General features: G+C 48.5%; 1 protein-coding gene across 6 annotated transcripts in view; it reads right to left on the bottom strand.

Annotated features, from left to right (window-relative positions):
- The window catches only part of LOC8029686 (WW domain-containing adapter protein with coiled-coil), a 122,956-nt gene that overhangs the window by 11,191 nt on the left and 91,813 nt on the right, over window positions 1-19,952 (bottom strand). For 4 of the 6 annotated variants that reach the window (XM_029995512.4, XM_029995519.3, XM_040503803.1 and 1 more), the window contains 2 exons: window positions 17,561-17,740; window positions 3,786-3,836 (listed from right to left, as the gene is read on the bottom strand). In XM_029995512.4, the coding sequence (XP_029851372.1) occupies window positions 3,786-3,836; window positions 17,561-17,740 (231 nt within the window). The remainder of the gene's footprint in view (window positions 1-3,785; window positions 3,837-17,560; window positions 17,741-19,952) is intronic. The other 2 variants (XM_040503802.1, XM_029995522.4) reach the window with 1 other exon arrangement.

Genomic DNA, 19,952 nt, shown 5'->3' with positions numbered 1-19,952 from the left:
TTTACCCATCAAGTGCCCAGTGCATGACCACCGAGCTAGGTCAAAGTCATTTTATAGTTTATAGTCCTACTGCCCTAAAACAACTTACTGTTGGAATAATTTTTCACTATGCTCTTCTAATAGCGCCAGTCACTATACTTTGTTTTTATATATTGAACAAAATGTTGTATTTTTATCCTAAAATGCCATATCCACTATTTCTGCATCACAAAATGTCTTGTGTATCTCTTTTTATCGTTTGCTATTGTTTTGTATCGCCTTACACCCCTACAATAATGCCCAGAACTGGGAGATGTAGGTATTTGAATAAATAAATAAATAAACAAATAGTCAAGTTTCATCACAGCAGGTACCTTGTGACTAATTACTTCTTCGAGCCTTATACCATGCCATCACTCGGGGCAAACGACTCAACAAGAACACAATTAAATTGAAATGGCGACGGTATACCTCCCAGAAAAAGCAATCGGCAACTGGTATGCCCTAGCAAAGAACTGAGGCTTCGTTTAGACCACCTCGTAATCTTTAACATGTAAGCAAAGTTTCCATTAGATACAATGCCTAGACAATAACTGGCCTAACAGGCTGGACGGACAAAAAGACACGTTGGAAAGGAGGGCACATGACCCTGAACCAACTGCCCCAGCAGGCTACTGCCTCGAGCGTCGGGGAACAGGACTCAATGGGACAGAAGCCCACGATGCGAGACATCGGCAATATGGCGATGAAGTGGCAAGGTCAGAAGGAAGGCTTAGCTGCTAGTGGAATGGGCAAAATCATTTCTCGCAACAGCTTTCCCGATTAAATTGCAGTTGCTCGGCAGGCTTGTTTTTCTAACACCGAGTGCTCGGAAAATCTCAAATGTATTGAACAGTCGAGCATGTGCAGAATACTGTACGACAACACATACGACTGGTTACCTATAGACGCTTTCAGGAAGTCAGTTACTCGAGCTGCCACCAGTCGGCGCGCCCTACGTGCACTTTCCGATCCGCCATAGCCGACCTTCAGTTTCTCGCCGTTGCTCCGCGTTATGTGCTGCACCGGCCACCACCGGAGCCTTGTTTGCGTGTTCTTTTACGTTCTGCATTGAAATCTCGTGTTTTCTTTAGGTCTTTTCAATATTTCGGGCTTTCATCTGGTATCTATATATAAACATAGCTCTTGTATTTTCTTATTTATGAAATGGAATCGGACAGCGAATGAATCGACGATACAAGGCTATGGCCCACAGCTTCAGAGACCATGTAAGTTCATCACATTCTTACTTTTTTGTCGCTAATAAAGGGCCGTCAACACCATTGCGACATGCAAATCTCAACTGACGCAGTAAGGCTATTGCAGTCGCGCTTCTCGCTGCATGTGCGCGCTTTAGACATTGTTTCCGTAAAGCCAAACCGCACGTAAGCCATTTTGCGTGCGATAAGAGGAGCTACAGCCACGAGTCAGCGACGAGCGCAGAAATTTCTCACTGTCGCCAGTCACATCGCTTGGTTTTTGGATTTCTCGGAAACGTCGCTCACCGTCTTGGTCGCTTGCTTCCGTGCGGTTTGCCTCGTCGCGCGACTGACCGAGCAACAGCGAAGCAGGGTCGCCGTCGCTTGTTTCGTTGCTTGCCGAATCGCTTGCATACGGTTTATTCTTAATATTGAGGAGCCAATGACTCAATGCTGTACGTGTGCATCGAAATTAATTAAGCATAAACCACATGCAAGCGAATTGGCGAGCAACGAGACAAGCGACGGCGACCCCGCTTCGCTGTCGCTCGGTTAGTCGCGCAAGAGGAAAACCGCATGGAAGCGACAGGAGCAAGCGACCAAGAAGGTGAGCGACGTTTTCTCGAAATCCAAAAACCTAGCAACGCGACGGGCGACAGTGAGAAATCTCCGTCGCTCGTCGTTGTCGCCGTCGCTCGTCTCGTCGCACACAAAATCGCTTACATGCAGTTCGGCTTTACGGAAAAGATGTCTAAAGCGTGCATATGCAGCTAGCAGAACGACTGTGATCGCCTTACTGCGTCAGTTGAAATTTGCATATGTCGCAATTGTGTTCACTGCCCTTAATTAACGACAAAAACGTAACAATGTGATGAACTTACATGGTCTCCGATGCCTAGGCCATAGTCTTGTATCTTCAATCCGTTCGCCGTCCGATTCCATTCCATAAATAAAAAAATACAAGAGCTATGTTGAAATATAGATATCAAATGATTGAATGAAAGCCCGAAATATCGAAAAGACCTACACGATTTCAACCTGGAACGTAAAAGAACACGAAAACACAGCTCCGGTGGTGGCCGTTGCAGCACACAACGCGGAGCAACGGCGAGAAACTGAAGGTCGGCTATGGCGGCAGGGTCAAGTGACGTCAAGATGGCGGCGCCCATGAAATGCTGCCTGAAAGGGTCTATATAGTACACATGCAGGAGCACTCCAAAGTGGTACACAGAAGAACCTCAATGATTCATTCCTACCGATATGCCTTCCCAGGATTTATCTTCAAGGCCACCAGACCCACCTCTTAGAAGCAATGCATTCATTTACTAGTTTCGTTGCAATTTTTGAACTCCCATGATTGTCACGTTAAGAATGCCACGACAATTTATTTAGTACGAAACAAACTCGTGAGAATGTGACGTGCAATTCAATGGACAAATGCAAGTCTGCCTTCTGAATAGGGCAGCTGGCTGCCTTGGCACTATCAGGGGGAAGGGAAAAGGGCCCTTTGTCTCCTCAAGGAATGGTGTGGCTGGCAAAGTGCCTTCGAAGGCGTTTCTTTCACCGACACTGCAAGTTTCAAGTCGTGCTTCTGTTTCTGTACTATTCCGATTTCCTTTAGATGTGGGCGTCAAAGAAGTGAAGTTTGGCTGCTTTTTAAGAACACACTTGCCATACAATGTATCTGTTCACCAAACTTGCACGAAACACGCAAACTGGGTCTCGTAGGTGCGCCATCCTGATGGCAGCCAAACCAGCAAGCCGGCAACGTGTCAAAATCGACCGCTATTCAAGCATCGGTTCACAAACTGGGTTTCCAGGAACGTTCCCCAGAGTAGCCTCGTGGGCTCCAGAAGTATTGCCTCCCTCTTCCTAAGGGCTTTTTCAATTACTTTAGCAGATCCGAGCTACGTGGTCTGCAGGCTTCTGCACTATTTTATTGAAACAATGCCAAGGCTCACCATCAAGAGGGATGGGTGTTCCTCGCGATTCAAAAATTTGAAAATCCCCACATTAGTGGAATGCCTTCTGGATCAACCATCCAATCATTGCCCACCTACGCGCCATCGAGCGAGGAAATGGCCACAAGCGCAGGTCTACAAAAGTGCAATTTCGGCCTTGAGCTAGCGGCCTCCTCTGCTAAAACTGCTCCTCTGCGCCCCAAGTCCCGCAGCTACCGGTTCGGTGGCTGCCAGGATAGCGCTCTCTAGCTCGCTTGGCCTTTATTTTATCTGTACGGCATTCAAAACCTTGCTCTTGAAAGCTACCCCAATCCTGAATATCTGTGGAAGAGAAATGCTTGCCTTTCATCCACACCACGGGCATAGGAATGTGAAAAGAAAGGATATTTTCTTTTTGGGGAAGGGGGGGGGGGGAAGGGGAGATAATGATGCAAACCTTTGCAAACCATAATTGGGAAGACGAAGCAGACATACGAGCAAATGCGGTGCCTAGTCTCAGAGTGCTGCGTGTGTCAGAAACCCCAATCGATGGAGCAACGGAAAAGTATGAGTGATCTCTGGCCCTTCTCGCTACAGGGTCGTGAGACAATAGAGAAAAGACACTTACTCGTCTGAGCCTGCTTGGTCAGCTGCAGCGCCTGCTGTATTGTCCGGTACGCTGCATGAGAGAGACGTTTCTCACTCTTTCTGTTTTGGCAGAAAAAGGGGCAGCCCCCCCCTCCCCCGTGGGGCCCCTAAGTGCCCAGTGCAGCATCCCCTTCTCTCCCCTCCACTCACTCTGAGGCTCTGTAGCCTCCTGCCTTCTATCCTACTTCCAGCGAGCCCTACTCGACCAATTATGGAGTGCCAAGAGACAACCATTCTCCCGCCGGTTGTCCGTTTGCGGACAGAAAGAGACTTGACGCTTCTTTTGTGAAAACTAGAGTGAGTAAGCAAAAACAGACGGCTGTAGTGACTTCTGGGAATTTCCTGAATATCCGAGAGATACCACCCCCGCAAGGCAGCCAGCCTACCGCTTTTCGGAACAATTTTCTATTTACGCAAAGGCACCAAAAGATGGCCCACCGCCAGAAACCAGACAGGCCAGGTGACCTCGGCAGAAATAAAGTAAGCCCAGATGGGAGATAAGTAAATAATGGAGACTGGAAACGACTGGCAATCTTTGGCTGAAAAATCTCTCGCGTGCAACTCTCATTCTTTTGCTTCCTTGCGACACCTTGATGATGTCAAAGAAATGAAAGGTGTTAAAAAGAACCTCGGAGCATTCTTTGCAAAGTCCAAGAAAACCCAGGACAAAATATGTGGATTTGAACTTGGCTTCGTCGGAAAGTATGAAGAAACCTGGCAAAAGGTTCGAGCCGATGGTACCAATGCAAACAGAAAGTGTGAAGCATGAACAGAGATGAAGGAAGTGAGGCCGGCAGATGTGAACATCGATGGCAAAGTTCTATGAGGGAAGACTACCAAGATTCAGCTCTTTTCGGATATTATTATTTTTTGATGATATATATTTTTCCATTCCAGCAAAAAAATCCTATCAAAGAGATTCAATTGCGGATCAACCCATTGAAAATCCCTTTCATTCGTCTCCTTGCTGTGGTTGGCTGTTCTTATGGCCTTGCCCGTTTAGCCATGTGCGTGTGTAGAGTGACACCGGCTACTGCACCGGTGTCAAATGATTTGTGGCACCATTTTGAGATAATGTTTAGCTGATTGAGAAGGCGAAGCTACTAGCGTAGAATTAATAAAATAAATTTAGAGGAAGTCCACCAAGTTCCCATGCATTTTCGCATGGCAAGTTGGTACAGTCCTGGTGGGCCCAAGTTGCTCGAGAGGCTTTAGTAAAAACGAAGCCGTAAAATATAACTTGCAAAGTCGGTACCTAGTCTTTCCCAGCTTTATCTTTCACAACAACACCAGCATGTGTTGTACAAAAAATAAAACTAATGCTGACAAGCGATTGGACAACTACAGTGCGTCATGACAAAACAAATTCATTTTGTTTCCCATTTTTATGTCACTCTTTCTCCTTTCTTCTAAAGACCGCAGATGTGAGCGCTGACAACTGACCACACTTCGTTCTTATTTATAGACCTTTCCGAAAAGAGCTCTCTGGCCGCCGCCATTCTGCCACCGTCACAACCCCTATCAGCCAGAAATTTCTGCCACCCGCAAGGATTGTGGAAACCCGGCCAGTGCAACACTCCACCTGCGCTTTATTGGGATCGCCGGTTTTTCTTGAAAGTTTTTATATTATTTGCCCATTCAGGATGCGTACCATCTTTGTGTCATCTTCCCCGGTGAGACCCAAGGAATACCAAGGCTCACAGCCTGCTCGGCCTTTGCGAGAAGCAAACAAAAAAGCGAAGATCGACTGGCCGGTGACGGGGGGGGGGGGGGGGGGGGGCCGTTCCGACATTCTTTGGGGATTATCTCTGCCGAGATAATCTCCGGAAAGTAGGGGTGTGTGAACATTCGAGATTTTGAATACGAACAGAATATTTTTCTTATTCGATTCGAGAATTGCATATTCGGAAATTTCCTAATATTCGGTAATGGCCGAATATTCGGGCAATGTACAAATATTCGAGCAAATAGCAAATATTCTGCGCACGGGACATGCCCTGAACATTTAGTTTCCTTAAAAGCCGCATTTGGTCACCAAATATTGCGGGTATTGCATCTATTTTTTTATAAACCCTTGCCGCTTACGTTATACATAGAACTAATTTGTTTGCATGATCTAACGTCCAGGCAGATTTAGCTCCCAGGTATTCAAAAAGTAAATTGCTATCGATATTCTACCGCGCAAGTAAAATGATCAAGGTTGAACACATGCCTCATAGAACCGATTTTATGAAACGCGCGCCAACACAAAAATAAATGCTGTGCACTAGTCACCGTTGTCAAAGTTTGACAATGGTTCTTTGCTGTCGACAGAGGTAATCCTTGCTTACGTCTGAAGCGTTTTAGGTGCCGCGCTTCTCGCGCTTGTACGAGTGCGCGACCATCACCTCTGGGAGGGTAGTCTTCCAAAACAACACTTTGCGAGCTCATTGGGTTGCTGGGACTGAGAGGCCACGCAGTGCTACTCCGTTGTTATCTTTTCCCGCCAGCGTGATGGCCTTTCGTTTAAATAAAGCCTCCTAGTGGAATTTTTTTTTTTTTTTTATCTTAACGGTTGACAAAAGTTTATAGATGCAAGAGAATTTGCGTGATACGGTTACCAAAATGGCGAATGTAAACAAACGGTCACGATGGCAATGGGGCTAGTCACCTTATATCGAGTATTGCATTTTTCTTTTAAGTTTCAGTTTTTGGTTTAGACGGTAACGTGCACGCACTTTTGGGCACCGAACTTGGCAAAAAAAGTGTGCGTTAATTGTGCAAACGTATTAGCTCATGACAAAGGAGCAGTTTGTGTTTTCATTTTGCCAAGCCTGTGTTGTGAGTCACTTTTCTAGCGACCTTATAATTTCTGCTGCAGGAGCAAGGGTACTTTCTGCTACAGGACCATTTGTCACGGCAAAAAGGGAGTGCATATGTACTGAACATGCGGAACAATTTTCTTACGTGATAATTTGCAATATTTGCATTTGCAGCTGATACCTAACTTACTGGCTAGACAAGGGAAATTTCAATTATTTTCTTAAAAAAAGTCACTACCAGTTGTTTGTGTGACAACATTAGAGGTTGCATTTTTACATGCTATCCAGACATGCAGAGCTTTGTACACACTTAATTTTGTCAATTTGTACAACTTATCAGTTGCACCTTCTGCCTGCTTTCATGTACAGTTGACAGATGATTACTAGTCAAGGTACAATCGCTGTGTTACCAATTGCATTGTTTATATGCTGCCTAGTTGGGTAGTTTCATTTACTTGAAACTGTTATTTTCAGTTTGGAAAACAACATAGAAAGTATTTGTATATTTTTATTTGTTATTTCCTTAATGGTAGACACATATTCGAAACATATTTGATATTTGAAGCTATTTTTTTCCAATGTCGTATTTGATTCATATTCCAAACTTCCAATATTCGCACACCCCTACCGGAAAGCCTTCGCGGGCTTCATGCAAAATAGCCGATCGGGAGTGGGGTAGGGGCCAGAACAGACCCTCCAGTTCCTTTGCCTTAGTGCTGTGCAAGAAACAAGCTCTTCTCAAATTGTGCCCTAAAATAAGACCGGATTTTGCCCTATGGTCACGAAGTGACTGCCGTCGACACTGCAGAGTGAACATGCTGTGTTATTCGAGCTCTTTCACAAATAGACACTGTCCGGATAATGCGGCACCATGGGGTATGTACAATATGTTGTTCGATTGGTGAGAGCTGTTCAATTTCATGTTGTAAGCGGTGAGTACCCAGGCTTTTCGGCCATCTTGTGTGGCCAGACATTTGATGGTTAAGACCCTTGTAGATCGACACTGCCAAAACTGTGGCCATTGTGAAAAATCTCCATAAAATAAAAAAACATTCCAGTTGCATTTGATTTTGTTCTGTTGTGCACAGACTCACCAAAAACAGCTTTCATTTGTTTGTTTTTGTTCCCAAAGATAGTACAATGCTTTCTTAAAAGCCTCGAGAAATTCTATTTGCCATAAAACACAAAACAAACAATAATATACAGAAATTTAGCCGCCAACAGCGTCCGGAATCGCTCCTGCGCAAGCTGCCACAGCCCACTGATGAGAAAACCCACAGCCCAGTGCAGTCGGGCAACACTGACATACTCTCTCAAAATCAGGGACGCGCGCTGTAAATCGCTTCGTTCGAGACTGCCGCTAGAAAGGTCTATACAACTCCGGAAACTAGGCCAATGGGCAGAAAGCACTCGTGAATGGCAGCCCAACATTAGTGGCGGCGAATGGCCGTAACCAGCTTAGCCGTAGTGGTCAACGACACATGATCCCAGGCGGCCACCATACGATGGCGGAATCGCAACGTGCACTCAATCGCTCAATCCAGCTCCTCTACTCAGTAGGACATGAAGCTAGTCAGAACCAAAATGACAACTGTTCGGTTCACGGTGGCAGTCTGGCGGGTGCAAATGATGCGAGCCACGCAAACCTAGTTAAAAAAACAAGTGCAAGGCTGCAAGTGGACCACAGCTGCTTTTGCATGCGTTTCACTGTGCACTGGTATGACCAAATAAAACTGACACCGTGAAAAAGATGCCGGCGGTTGCAATTGCACCATGTTTGCAAATTCAATTGTTTTTTTTTATCAATTGCAGACATTTTCAAAATCCCACTATGGCTTGTTGGAATGGCGCGACTATATTTTGCTTCACAGCCGTCTAAATGGCTTTTAACCGGAAATAATATATAAAAAATACAAGGCAGCAAATTGATTGTCAAGGCAAATTTGTAGAAACCACAGGGGTGATTATCAATGAATGTGATAGCATTCCCAATGATTGGAAACTAAGATGAGACTAATATATAAAGGCAAAGGAAGCAAAGACAACATTAAGTTATATCACCCAATAATGGTAACTTCAGTTCTATACAGATTAGCTTTGCAGATAGTAAAGTGTAGAATGGAGCCATGGCCAGAAGATATACCGGCCGAGCTCCAAAATGGATTCCGAAGAGATAGAGAAGTGGAAGATAACTTATTTGTCACCAACCAATGTATAGAAATAGCAATGAAGAACCAAACTCTTTTATGATTAGCTTATTTGGACATCAAGGGAGCGTACAATAATGTGAGCCCGGAAAAACTCTAGGATCAGCTGAAGGAGTGTAATTTAGATACAAATTTGGTTAGGTTTCTTCAGCAGGTGTACAGACAATAAGGCAGTGATAACATGGGAAGCAGAAACTACACAACCTGCAGAAATAAGAAAGAGGACTCAGGCAGGGTTTTCCACTGTCACTTCTGCTCTTCATGATATATCTCAGTGAAATGGAAAAGAACTTAGGTTTTAAGACGGAAGGAGGGAGAAATGTAATAGACGTAATACCAGGACTGATGTAAGCAGATGACAGAATATTCATGGCAGATAACCAGGATACATTACAAGAACTAGCTGGAATATGTGGAGAGGTAGGGAACACCTTGGGCTTGAGTTTTAGTAGTGACAAGTCTGGAGTAATGGTGTTTAACGACGAAAAGAGAGAACCCCTGAGGATACACGACATTGAAATAGACCATGTAGTAAAATACAAATATTGGGGAGTCTGGCTCAATGAGGGAAGGAAATATCTAGAGGAACATGAGGAGAATATATTTAGAAAAGGGAAAATAAATTCCTCTATTATGAAAATCAAGGCACTATGGAACTATAATAGGTACAAAGTGGTCAGAGGTTTTGCCGCCTCATCAGATTTTGTCTCCCACGTCATGAGGGAAGCCTCGTGGTTGAGAACCACGAGGCTTCCCTCACGACGTGGGAGACATGCGTGGAGGAGCTAAAGCACACCTTCACAAACCAACACCGACGTCAACGAGCCGAGGACATCCTTCAAAAAAGATGCCAAGGTCTGAACGAGAGTGTGACAAGCTTCACTGAAGATGTCCTGCGCCTGTGTGCCCGTGCCGACCCTAGAGCCGCCGAAGACAAGAAGCTGCGCGTCCTCATGAGAGGCGTGAAAAGCGAGATTTTCGGCGGCCTCGTTCGCAATCCACCAACGACCGTAGATGAATTTGTTGCTGAGGCAACTAACATTGAACGAGCGCTGTCGGCCAGGGCGAGTCATTATCAGAGAATTGCCAGCGTAGCTGCCACCTCATCCCTTCCATCTTCCCTCCCTGACCTCGGCAAAGTTGGCATCAAGAACCTTCAGGAGGTCATTCGGGACGTGGTTCGAGAAGAACTGAAGCGGTTGCTCCCTTCTCCAGAATGACCCGCCGCTGTTTCAATCGCCGAGGCTGTTCGCAAGGAGGTACACCGGGCCTTCTTGCCAGAGGTCCCCATCGCAGTGGCTCCCGAACGGCCGGTCGTGGCCTACGCCGCCGCCGCCAAGAGAGAACCTCCCGTCACAGCACACTACCAGCCAGCTTCCAGACGTGAGGCACCGGCACCGCAGTATGCTCCACGCCCAGAGCAGAATGGTGCGAGGAAGACCGACGTTTGGAGGACGGCCGATCGATGCCCCATGTGCTACCACTGTGGTGAAGCGGACCACATCTACCGACGATGCCCCTACCGCCAGCTGGGCCTACGAGGGTTTGCGCCCAACGACCCTCGACCACATCTTGGAGAGCGACCTCAAGACATCGAGGACTACCTCCGCCGCTCTTCATCTCCTGAGTCGTCTCCCCGCCGGGTGTTCCGTTCACCATCTCCTCGACGCTCGCCATCGCCCTTCCACCGGTCTCGCCAAGATGGCCTGTCACCCATCGCTTCCCGTCGGGAAAACTAGGCGCGGCAATGCCAGGAGGTGGTGTTGCCGATGACGAACGATGCCAAGATCCTCCAAGATCGTCGGAGCTCTCCCACTCAAATGCTGCAACGCCCCGAAACGACGTTTCTGTAACAGTGTCGAATAACCTCAACGTTATCATCGACAGCCACGACGTGACGGCACTTGTCGACACCGGAGCAGTCTACTCCGTTTTGAGTGGGAGGCTCTCCCGCCGCCTTCAAAAAGTCATGACGCCGTGGGATGGACCTCAAATACGAACCGCCAGAGGACACCTCATTACACCAGTCGGGAGATGCACTGCTCGCGTCGAGATCCACGGTGAGACGTGCCCTGTGAAGTTCGTCGTTCTACAAGACTGTTCCAGAGACGTCATTCTCGGCATGGACTTCCTGTGTGCATACGGCGCCGTCATCGACCTTGGTGAGAACAGAGTGACGCTGCGCAAGCCTGTTCGGCCTTCAGAGAAGCCCCAAACAGCGTCAGCCGCCGTCAGAGTCGCTGCCGACCACGTGAACTTGCCGCCGCGATCAAGTGTTGTCATACCCGTCGTGACCGATGCAGCTACCCGCGGCGAAGTTGTTCTGGAAGGCAACCTCCAGTTGCTTCTAGGAAGAGGAATAGGCGTCGCACGAGGAGTAGCTGAACTTCAGGATGGCCGCACTGTGGTCCTCGTGACGAACTTCCGGAATGAAACGCAACACCTCACAAAAGGTGCAGCCGTTGGCCACGTCGAGGAACTTCGAAACTCCGCCGAAATCGCCGCCATTACTGACGAATCCTCGCCACCTCCAGCAAGACGGTACGTCGCCAGCGCAACTCGACATCGACCCTAAGCTTCCGGACTCGAAACGACGGCAGCTGATTAACCTCCTCGCCGAATACCGTGACTGCTTTGCGACATCGTCGAAGGTGCGCCAAACAGCCGTTGCGAAGCACCGCATCGTTACCGAGGACGACGCGCGCCCTGTGCATCGATCACCGTACAGAGTCTCCGTTAAAGAAAGGGAGGTGATCCAGGAGCAAGTCCAAGAGGTGCTGAACGACGACATAATCCAGCCATCAAGCAGTCTGTGGGCCTCTCCAGTCGTACTGGTTAAGAAGAAGGACGGAACGCTTCGGTTCTGCGTGGACTACCGGCAGCTGAACGCGGTGACGAAGAAAGACATCTATGCACTCCCCCGCATCGACGACACTTTAGACCGGCTGCGCCACTCCCGATACTTTTCATCGATGGACTTAAAGAGTGGCTACTGGCAGATCGAGGTCGACGAACGGGACCGAGAAAAGACAGCCTTCGTCACGCCGGATGGACTGTACGAGTTCAAGGTGGTGCCCTTCGGACTGTGCACGGCGCCAGCAACTTTCCAGCGTGTAATGGACACCGTACTGGCAGGACTGAAGTGGCAGAGCTGTCTCGTCTACCTCGACGACGTCGTAGTGTTTTCCGGCGACTTCGACGAGCACTTGCGACGACTCCGAGCTGTTCTCCAAGCCATACGGACCGCCGGACTCACCCTGAAGCCGTAGAAGTGTCGGTTCGCCTATGACGAACTGAAGCTCCTAGGTCACGTGGTTAGTAACGAAGGCGTTCGTCCCGACCCAGAGAAGACTCGCGCCGTCACAGCATTTCCAGCGCCGAGAGACAAGAAGGCCGTGCGAAGGTTCCTTGGACTATGTGCCTACTATCAGCACTTCGTTCGAGATTTCGCAAGGATTTCCGCACCGCTAACAAACCTCACAAAGGACGCCGAGAAGTTTGAATGGGCCGAAGAGCAGCAGCAGGCATTCGACGAGCTGAAGCGACGACTGCAGACTCCTCCTGTTCTTGGACATTTCGATCAGGATGCGGAAACTGAAATTCACACGGACGCAAGTAATGCTGGACTTGGCGCGGTACTGGTTCAAGTGCAAGAAGGCACCGAGCGAGTTATCGCCTAAGCGAGTCGGACACTGTCCAAGGCGGAGAAAAATTACTCCACGACTGAAAGAGAATGCCTTGCGTCGTCTGGGCAATCACGAAGTTTCGTCCGTACTTGTACGGGAGCCCGCTCCGTGTAGTCACCGACCATCAATCGCTCTGCTGGCTTGCGAACCTCAAGGACTTGTCAGGACGCCTCGCTCGATAGAGTCTCCGACTACGGGAGTTTGACATGACTGTGGTCTACAAGTCAGGCCGCAAGCAGAGCGACGCCGACTACGTGTCTAGAGCCCCTGTCGAAACGCCTTCCGGCAGCAGCGACGACGATGACGACGAGTGCTTCCTAGGCGCATTGAATATGACGACATGGCACGACGTCAAAGAGACGATCCTAAGTTGCGCGCTCTAGTCGAGCACCTCGAAGGACGAGGGGGGACTGTCCCCCGCGTCTTCTCGAGAGCCCTGCCGACATTCGTCCTCCGACAAGGTGTGCTTTACAAGGAGAACTTCAGAGACAACAGCTCGCCATGGCTGCTGGTAATCCCTACCGACCTTAAAGCGGAGATCTTCCAAGCCTGCCACGACGACCCGACGTCCAGACACCTTGGTTACAGCCGTACGCTGGCCCGAATTCGCGAAAGGTATTACTGGCCCAAGCTGCCGAAGACCGTTCAGCTCTACACACGATCGTGCCACGAGTGCCAGCGACGCAAGAAACCGCCGACGAAGTCGGCAGGGCTCCTGCAGCCGATTGCTCCCTCAACCGCACCGTTCCAGCACATCGGAATGGATCTACTTGATCCTTTTCCACCATCGACGCAAGGAAACAGATGGATTATCGTCGCCACCGATTATCTCACACGGTACGCCGAAACGAAAGCCCTTCCTGCAGGGACTGCTGTGGAAGTCACCAAGTTCTTTATCGAGTCCATCGTTCTCCGGATCGGCGCTCCCGAAGTTCTGATCTCAGACCGTGGATCATCTTTCATGGCCCAGCTAACGCAGGAAATCCTCCATCTCAGCCACACCAGCCATCGACGCACAACGGCGTACCACACGCAGACCAACGGGCTGACGGAAACTCAACAAGACCATCGCCGACATGATCTCCATGTACGTTGACGTGGAGCACAAGACATGGGACGAGGTGTTGCCGTACGTCACATTTGCCTACAACACGGCTGTGCAAGAAACCACTGGGGTGACACCCTTCCAACTGGTTCATGGTTGAAAGTAACGACAATGCTGGACGCAATGTTACCCCACGAACAGGCTGTCGACGGAAGTGACGACGCCCAGGTGGTTGCCCAACGGGCAGAAGAAGTCCGCCAGCTCGCCAGACACCGTATTCAAGCCCAACAACGTGTCGACACTGGCCACTACAACCTTCGTCGTCGGGACGTCCACTTCCAGCCCGGAGACAGGGTGTGGGTGTGGACACCGATCCGCCGCCGTGGTCTCAGCGAGAAACTCCTAAAGCGCTACTTCGGACCCTACAAAGTACTTCATCGACTCGGGGATCTAAACTACGAGGTGATGCCCGACGGAATACGGACTTTATTACGCCGCCCTCCACGACCGGAAGTCGTCCACGTCGTGCGCCTCAAGCCGTACTACGCGCGATAAGACTGCGAACTGTGATCTTGTGCAACGCTTGATAGGATTGTGTTTTACCAGCTTCCGTATTTTGCCATTCTTTTATTTTTCTTGCTCTGCTTTGTTGCCTTCTACGCGGCATCGAGACAATGCCTTTTTAAAGGGGGGAGTAATGCCACGCTCGTCGGCGAGCGACCGCGTGCGTGGCCGAGTGGTTATCGCGCTTGACTGTCGCGCAGAAAGTCTAGGTTCGATTCCAGTCCAGTGGAATGCTCCTTTTATTTATTCTTTCAACGTTTCGTTCTCGTGAGTTCAAAAACATTCTCACCTGATCAAGTTCCGAAAGCTCCAGTCGTCGAATATTCTACGCCGATTATTCCAGAAGCCCACGCATGTACATAAGGGGCTCCGCGTGGCGAGCCACAGTCAGTTTCGCCCCAGCGTTCGACTCTGCTCTTTCGCCGACTTCGACGCCCGCGACGCTCTACTGTTATCTTTTGTTTCCTTCTTTATTTTGGGCACAAGTTCACCCGATTAAACGTTTAGTTTACTCAGTTATTTGCCGCCTCACCAGATTTGTCTCCCACGTCGTGAGGGAAGCCTCACGACGTGGGAGACAAAGGAGTGATAGTACCAGGACTGTATTTTGGCAATGCAGTACTGTCCATGAAATCAGAGGTTCAATCAGGACTAGAAATTCGACAAAGGAGCCTAGGCAGATTGGCACTGGGAGCACATGTAAGGACATCAAATGAGGGAGTACAGGTGGACACGGGATGGTTGTCTTTTGAGAGCAGGGAGGCAATTAGCAAGTTGAACTGTAAACAAAAATGGCGGAAATGCATGATACGTGGTGGGCACAGAAGGTATTCAAGTATTTATGCATTAAAAGTTTAAACACAAATGGACAAACCGAACCCGAAAGCTTACATTTAAATACCTACACACAGGTAATGGGGCTGAGCAGACTACTTCAGTGGAAAGGGGAGTGAAAGAGGCAGAGAGGAACATATGGGAGGGAAGAATGAAGGAGAAATCAGCTCTAACCGTGTCAGGTCGCGAAAGCAGGACATAAGAAAGGAAGATGTGTTCAACAATTCACTGGGAAGTTCTTTGCTGTTCGAGGCAAGAACGGGTGTTTTGAGGACGAGGACGTATAGAACTCAATTTCAGGAGACAGACACATTATGTGCCACCTGCCATAATGATAGCGATACACTAGAGCACTTGGTTTTGAAGTGCACGGGGCTTCGCCCTGCCCTCCCTGAAGGGGTAACAGATTAGGCCGGGGCCCTGGGTTTTACTGGTGACGATGAATGGACGGAAGAGAAAAAGATTACAATGACAAAGAAGCGATTAGAGGATTAGTGGAAATTATCTAGGGAAAATAGAATGATGGACAACTAACTAGCACAGCTGGGGACAGGCAGGACAGAGGAAATTTGGGACTCCCTCCCGCGTGGCTCCAGTGCAAAGTCTGTTTCCCAGAGAGCCCGGGGCTGGGGTAACGCTGACAAGGTTTGACCAGACAAAAATTGGCGAGTCTCTCGCCAGGGCCCGTTTGCTCGAAGCCGGAAAACTTTAACCGCGGTTAAGAGTTCAGCGCCCTTCCCTACTAGGTACCTACAAGTACCTAGCCAAGTTGACGAGGGCTGCGCGTGCTGACGCGTGCAAGGCAAAATTTGTTTTAGGCTTTTTGCTTTAGAACAGTTACTACTGCAGACGCCAGCACGTGCAGCACATGTAACTATACACTAGTAGCATGCCCCTTGGTGCTTGGGAAAGTTAGCAAAACGACTATTGGGACGCCGTCTGCTTCTGCGTGCTATCAATACCCAGCAGATTGACTCAAGGCAATGCACTTTCTGAAGGCGTTGCCATGCCGACAATTATCGCGTTCATTTTAGGCTTAGGAATGGCCAGAATCGAAAGACTATCTAAAAAAATGTGGCAAGGTCATTGCTTACGGTATGCTTTGCGATTCAAGTGAGGTAAGGCAAAGCGAAGGCCTCCTGAACCATTTATTGCTGACTAACGCACCCGATATTGCAGCTACAATGACATGGTAGTTCCAAAGCGAGCGGCGCTCACTAACCGGGGGGCACCGCCATGTTTCCCCGCCGTCCTTCCTCTGCCGGTCACGTGACCTAAAATTCCCCCTCGGGCGGAAATGCGGTTAACTTCTAATTGCGGTTAGAGTTAACCAGCTTCGAGCAAACGGACCCACGGGAAAGAGGCAGGATGCTTTTAGTCTTTTTTGCCAAAACCCCCGAAGGTCATCCTGGTGATATTTTACACTGCCTGGTGATAGTTAGAGGGAGAAAATTGGTCTTAGAAGGGCGGGAGGAATCATATGTTTTTGTCTTTTTAGAGTTAGGCTAGGTGGCGCAAGCTACCGCCCGTTACAAAGGGTATAGCCATTAACATCCATCCATCAATCCATCCATTGACTGCCAAATTTAGTGGGGAAACTGAATTAGTGCATAGGTCCCGACGTCTATTTTTTCGCTAAATCCTTGTCATCCTTGAGATCACCCTAGAGGTCATCCTTGAGGTCGTCCTAGACGTCGCTCTTAACGTCCTAAACGCCGTCCTCGACGTCGTCTAGGACGACGTCAAAGACGACATCTAGAACACCCTGAGATGACCGCTAGGACCACTTCTAGGATGACCTCTAGGACGTCAAAGACGATATCTAGGACAACCTCTAGGGTGATCTTAAGAACAACCTCTAGGACGACGTCGAAGACGACCTCTAGGACAACATCAAGGTCGTTAGGTCCTTCAAAGAGGGTGCGAATGTGAAGGAGCACACACTGCTGCTCCGCATACGCGCGACGCAATGGGGTGCAAGCACAGCGAGCTGAAATAGTCTACTGCGCATACCTACTGCACATTAGGAGGCCAGAATATACATGACTGAAAATCTTTCGCAGCTTAATAATGCTATCTCATTAAAAATCGAGGAACAGGTGGAGCGGCGTCTGAAAATTATATCCTCGTCATATATTAACTCTACAGGGCGAGTGACGATCCCATAAAGAAACCCAAATATTTGAGTGCGTCAGAAATTTTGGTGCCCTAAAACTCGGTCAGTGACTACAAGTATGGCACTCATTTCGATGCAAAGAAGACATTGTGCCAAAAAGTGCAAAAAAATTGCAGCTCCGAAAGTTGGTGAAAGCAATTGCGAGCAAAGCCCACTGACATGGTTCACACAAAGCACAGAAAGGATAAAAAGTTGTTCGGAAGAGTGTCTAAACAGAATAAACTGTCTCGGTGGCTGTGATTCCGTCCAACATCAGGCAAAACGACCCAAAGCCTATCGACCTCCTAACCCAATAATAAAGTGACTAAGTTGGTTCATGACTATAAGCATATAAAAATGGTGCGCAAAAGACAAGGATCAACGAAAGAAGTACACAGGACGGCACTGGTCCCGTGTACTTCCTTTTAGGAGTAAGCGGCCTCGCAGCCCGAAGAGGCCTCACCTTCCTGGGGCGACATGTCGTCTAGGTTGGGGAGCCCCTGGCTGCCCGCTAGCTGCGACATCATGCGGGGCAGGCTGGCCAGGGTCACTTGCGACGGCGACACCAGCAGGCCGCTCCGCCCCTCCTGACCAGGCGTCCCGCTGCTCGCCGGAGAGATGTCCATGTCCTGCGTCTGCGAGTCTGCCCGTCCCCCCAAGGTCACTCTTCGGCTGGGCCAGCTGTCCCCACCGCCCCCAACCCTGGGGACACCGGGGCTGTGGCATGCAACCATTTCTCCCTTCGCCTCTCCGTGACGCGTTTGAGGGTCCACCTCCGAGCTAATGGCGTATTTGCACCACAGAGCTTTTCTCCGCAAAGGGGAGCTCTGCTAAGTTTTCCAGCTACCTAATCCGAGAGCGTCGTTTGAATGCTGGTGGCTTCTTCAATCCAAAATGCTATCTCCCTTCTCCCAAATTCACTCTTAATTAATTTAGAAAAGTTATATTTAGTTTGACAACTTTGGTTTCCCTAGTTTCCCATTTTCCCCTACTACCCAAACGTGACATCACCGGCAGATGGCATGGTGTGCGGCTGGCAATCAGTTACGCTCGTGCGTGTGTCTAACAGCAAACAGACAGGGGTGTTTGTGCTATCTGAAGAATAATCTCTATTTGCATAAGGTATGGTTTACGTGCTGAGCTATGAGAAGAAAGCGATGCAATTGGGATTTTGAGGACACCATTTAAGCAACTTGGTACGCTCGAGAGTTTTGCGAAATTGCCAGTTTAAATCTCCTTCTACCACAAGCGAGCAATTACATTGGCAAAGAAAGGTCAAAGAGAATCACAGTACGCCTTTTACCAAATTATCCAAGTAGCACAAGAAATATTAGTACAGGTGCTGAACATGCTTGCCTTACCCGGTAGCACATTACATTTGTTCTAGATTTGCTTTAGAAAAGTTACTTTAAAAGACGGCAGTAAGTAGAACTACATGCGTACTTGCAGCATGCAACTTGGTGCATAGATAATTTAGCAAAACGTCTATAGACCCTTCCAGAAAGGCATTTCTGGTTAGTGTTGTTTTCAACATCTGTGCATAAGGTGCGTGTTTTGCTTGCCTTTCGATGCGATGAACAAGTGCATGCTGGGCTGTGACCTAACGCTTGTGTGCTGCGATTTTCGTGAACACCCAAATGGTGTGGGGTTTGCAAAGCTTTCCCTCTCGAGAAACGCATAACATTGTCCGAAGAGCCCCTCCCTCGTACTGATGCAATAAAGCACCACAGAAGCAGATCTTATAAATAGTAATGCACATACTAGCGAGTGTCTGCCACACAGTTACGCATCAATCCATGGCTTCGACTAAAATAGTAACTGGAAGAATGTCTCAGGGACAGCTGAGGAATTTTAGAGGAAACCCTCCAGGGTACTCTGGGAAATTCAGTTCCAAAAGAATGGAATGAACCACATTCGTATACACCAGGCAGATTTACTCTTGATGAAGATCATGCTAAAATTAAAACTACTCCACAACCACCCAGCTAAATATCATCAAGGTGCAACGAGAGGCCTATAAAATACACAAACACACTATCACATCTTTAAGCAAAGGATGGTTGCTTGAAGATGCAATACTGCCTAAGGTACCGGATTAAATCATAAAATTGTGATAATTGATCAATTACGTAAAATACGAACGAGCGCAGAATTTATAATACATAGAATGTCAAAGTGAGGGATAAAATCGGCACATTACCGCAGATTTTATCCATCGATTCAACATTATGCAATAACGAATTCTGCACTTATCGCTCCATTGTCACTAGAAGGACAGCGAAAGACATTTAGTAGCCGTAGTTTTGTTGCCTTGGCCGAACAATCGCACACTGGCAGCGAAACGAGAAACATCCTCGACGGCCACCTGAGCCATCACTGCAAAATGCGGCAGTATTACCGCTAGCGAGGGGACAGAACGGCACAGCTCTTAGTAAAAAAAACTGACTGCATCTCCACGTGGTGATGTTGATTGGGGCGAAGCTCTGGTGGTGCTTGTCTGCGTGGACGCTGAGCCGCAGCATGCCGAGCCTTTTGTTCGTTTTCATCCATGTCAGAAAAAGGATGTGTGGTATGGAACATGGTTATATACGCATTTGAGCATTTGACCGCAGCGCCCTCTCCTGTATAGACGTTGAGCGGCTACATGCAACGTTTCATCCATGACATCCCCAGCTCTTGAGTTACTACCACATCTCAGAGCCCCCTAGTTGTCCCACCATCGTGGCCAAGTGGTTAAGGCGATGGACTAGAGATCCATTGGGGTCTCCCTCCATGGGTGCGAATCCTGTCGACTGCGCAAACATTTTTTTTTTTTAATTTTTTGCCTTACACGAGCTTGTGAGCACGTGAGCTCA

The sequence above is a fragment of the Ixodes scapularis genome, unplaced genomic scaffold (genome assembly GCF_016920785.2).
Source record: "Ixodes scapularis isolate PalLabHiFi unplaced genomic scaffold, ASM1692078v2 PGA_scaffold9__187_contigs__length_104089568, whole genome shotgun sequence".
NCBI classification, from domain to species: Eukaryota; Metazoa; Arthropoda; class Arachnida; order Ixodida; family Ixodidae; genus Ixodes; species Ixodes scapularis.
This window is presented reverse-complemented; position numbering and strand designations above follow the sequence as displayed.